Here is a 3,107-nt window from a genome sequence, read left to right on the forward strand (position 1 = left end):
CATATGGAGTTCATTGTGACAGATTTAGGAAATGCTATATATGAGAATGTGAATGATCTTAAAATGCAAGAGATAATTGATTAAATTTTCATTGGAATTACATGATGAATGTGTAATAGAAAAGTGTCAGCTATTCAATCTCACTTCTCTACGGAAGAATCTTTAAATGGTGTAGTATGTAATTAATATGCCACATCTTCAGAGATGAAACAAAGGATACAAGGTAAATATTATCATCTCTATCGCAAATAGCTCTTAATACCTCCTATCATAGTAGTGGAACCAAATAATAAAATATTAAATCACGCGCTTTATTTATTAGAGAATTCAATCACATGACAATATTGACATATCGTTTGTGTATATATATATTTTATGATGAAAAGGCATATTTAAAGGGATTTCTGGGTATCATAGGGACAGTCGGAACCCTGGACTGTTTTCCCGAAGCGGGAGACATCAACACCGATCTTCTTAAAGGCGGCCTCGCAGCGTCTCAGGTACTGGTCTGCAAGTTTCGGCGAGCGGGAGAAGATGAAGGAGAAGTCGGAGTAGTATCCGAAGTTGTATTCGGTGCAGGAGTAGATGCAGGAGAAGTTCTCGTAATCGGTGTCGAGGATGACGTAGGGAGCGATAAAAGCTGGAAAAGGGAAATAGGAGATCGTTAGATATTTCAGGACACGGAATCTGCTAATAAATTTCCGTATTTGTTCATAAAATGCATAACAGAAATGATCCTATTGAGTACTCACATCCCTCATAGTCGACGGAGAGATGAGGGTCTCCAAGAGGCATGGGAAGGATCTGGCCATTGCGCCTCATGAGGTTACCGTCAGCGTTGATGCCAGTAGACTTGGCGATGAATTTGTTTCCATCTATAAATTAGTAACATGTAATTATTATCAGAGTAATTATTAACATCAGTTAAGTAAAAAGCAGGTTACATATGAACATTAGAAATGTCCACTAAATTAAAACCCGTCTTACCAAAGGAATATTCGTTGCGGACGCACTGCTTGAGGAGTTGGTATGGGTTATTTGTGAGGGCAATTTCGTACCAAACACCAGCATACTGAAAAATGAAAGAATAATAATTTATATTTAACAACTAAATGCATGTGTTTGTACCTTATTACTAACTCACATGTAAATATTCAACAATATACTCATTACACATAATCAGTGCTTAAATACATATACATTTTCATTGAATTTAGCATACCCTAGGATGGTTAGGGATCTGTTCATCGAATAGTGATTTCTCGTCCACCGCAGGACATCTTCCTGGAACGACGAAGTCGGGGATCTTGTCAGCTGCAACTGCTGCCACAAGGGCGAGGAAGAATACTGAAGTGTTCATGGTTCTCCTCTGATATCTAAACGTGGATAGTGCTGAAGAAGAAACGGTTCCAGTTTTATATTGCATAGGTCTGCCTGAGAACAGCAACTCGATAGATGCTCGAGTTGCCATTACATTTATCTGCTTAGAATATTTAAGAGAAAAAGGAAAGGGTTATTGTTTGATTTCATTTTAGTTCCTAATCTTGCAATAGTAAACAGATACTTAGAAATTAAGAAAAAGAATTTCAATCCTTCAGTAAAAAGAAATCAACGATGAAGTATAGCATTAATGAGCTCGACGCCCCGCCTCCAAAGATGCGCCTCCTACCACCGGAGAAAGCGTATATAAGATGGATGCGTAAGTGCTTTCCAGACTTGAGAAATCACCATGTATTCCACACTCGTCACTGCTGCCCTTGTGGCTCTTATCACTGCTGACGGCATCCCAGACTTCGTTGTTCCTGGAAAATGCGCTAAAGTGGCCAACCAGGACAAGTTCGATCTTCGCAGGGTAAACTTTCTTATGTATTGATTGCCTTATTGTTATAGGGATAATGCGAGTGTACTAAAAATGTTCTAACCCTCTGTTTCTCCCATAGTACTCCGGCCGCTGGTATCAGACCCAGATCATCGACAACGCCTACCAGCCATACACTCGCTGCATCCACTCCAACTACGACTACTCTGACTCTGACTACGGCTTTAAGGTGACCACAGCTGGATTCAGCCCCAACGACGAGTACCTGAGACTGGAGGGCAAGATCTACCCCACAAAGGACTTCCCAGCTGCTCACATGCTCATTGATTTCCCTACCGGTACGTTTCTGCCAAATAATTTGCAATGTAAATTATTATTTTGCAATGGGAAAATAGAGTTGATAATGTCTACTATATCATCTACTAATATTCTTTTTCTTTTGTTTTAGTTTTCGCCGCTCCCTACGAAGTGATCGAGACCGACTACGAGACGTACTCGTGCGTGTATTCCTGCATCGACTGGAACGGCTACAAGTCCGAGTTCGGCTTCATCTTCTCCCGCACCCCACAGACGTCCGGTCCAGCCAACGACAAGTGCGCCTCCGTCTTCCGCAAGAATGGAGTCGACTTCGCCTTATTCAATGACGTTGCTCACACGGCCGAATGTGTCTACAGAGCTTAGACATCAAATAAGATACATATATTTTTATCATGATTATTTTTGTTTACTATAAACGATGTATTCAAATAAGATATGATTATGTCATATCAAATTAAGCGATTTGAATAAAAATCGAAGACGAAAAAATGCGGTATATTAACCTTTTTAACTTCATTATCCATAGTTATTATATGGGATGTACTAGTCTTGCTAATATTTATAACAATTGTTTCAACAGTCCATTGTCTTCTCTCGACTTATAGTATAAAAAACATATATATCTCGAAAACAATGAATATGAAAATGAGATATTTCAATAAATCCGACGCAAAGAATCTGGCTTTAATACAAATAACCCGAAACATTAATATTTGAAATTTTCAGTGCCGCTTTTGGAATCAAACCAGTAATTCTTTTGGATGTTGAAAACGTGCTGTTCTCATTTTATTCTTATAGACAATTTCTCCAGGTCTCTTTAGTATATGAACAAAATTGAAAAAAGACAGATCAAGTAAACCCAATATCCCTTAGCAGAAGACTGAAAAATTTATATCTTCCTCCTGCATGTAATAAATGTATATTCCCTTGCCTATTTCGAGGATATTCTAAAAACAAAGTAGCAACAAGC

The 3,107-nt window shown here is 38.7% G+C and overlaps 2 protein-coding genes across 2 annotated transcripts; one reads left to right on the forward strand and one right to left on the reverse strand.

The window, feature by feature from the left end:
* Positions 1-297: 297 nt before the first annotated feature.
* LOC119593421 (crustacyanin-C1 subunit-like) lies at positions 298-1,371 on the reverse strand. Its single transcript, XM_037942352.1, has 4 exons — positions 1,223-1,371; positions 988-1,072; positions 753-875; positions 298-640 (listed from the first exon to the last, which is right to left on the reverse strand). Exons 1-4 carry the CDS (start codon positions 1,358-1,360, stop codon positions 393-395), a joined length of 594 nt encoding a protein of 197 aa, XP_037798280.1. The 5' UTR covers positions 1,361-1,371; the 3' UTR covers positions 298-392.
* A 357-nt stretch (positions 1,372-1,728) lies between these two features.
* Positions 1,729-2,626, forward strand: LOC119593428 (crustacyanin-A2 subunit-like). The gene is made up of 3 exons (XM_037942359.1): positions 1,729-1,852; positions 1,941-2,157; positions 2,268-2,626. Exons 1-3 carry the CDS (start codon positions 1,730-1,732, stop codon positions 2,498-2,500), a joined length of 573 nt encoding a protein of 190 aa, XP_037798287.1. The 5' UTR covers position 1,729; the 3' UTR covers positions 2,501-2,626.
* The last annotated feature ends 481 nt before the right edge of the window (positions 2,627-3,107 follow it).

Source organism: Penaeus monodon, chromosome 32 (genome assembly GCF_015228065.2).
Source record: "Penaeus monodon isolate SGIC_2016 chromosome 32, NSTDA_Pmon_1, whole genome shotgun sequence".
NCBI lineage: Eukaryota > Metazoa > Arthropoda > Malacostraca > Decapoda > Penaeidae > Penaeus > Penaeus monodon.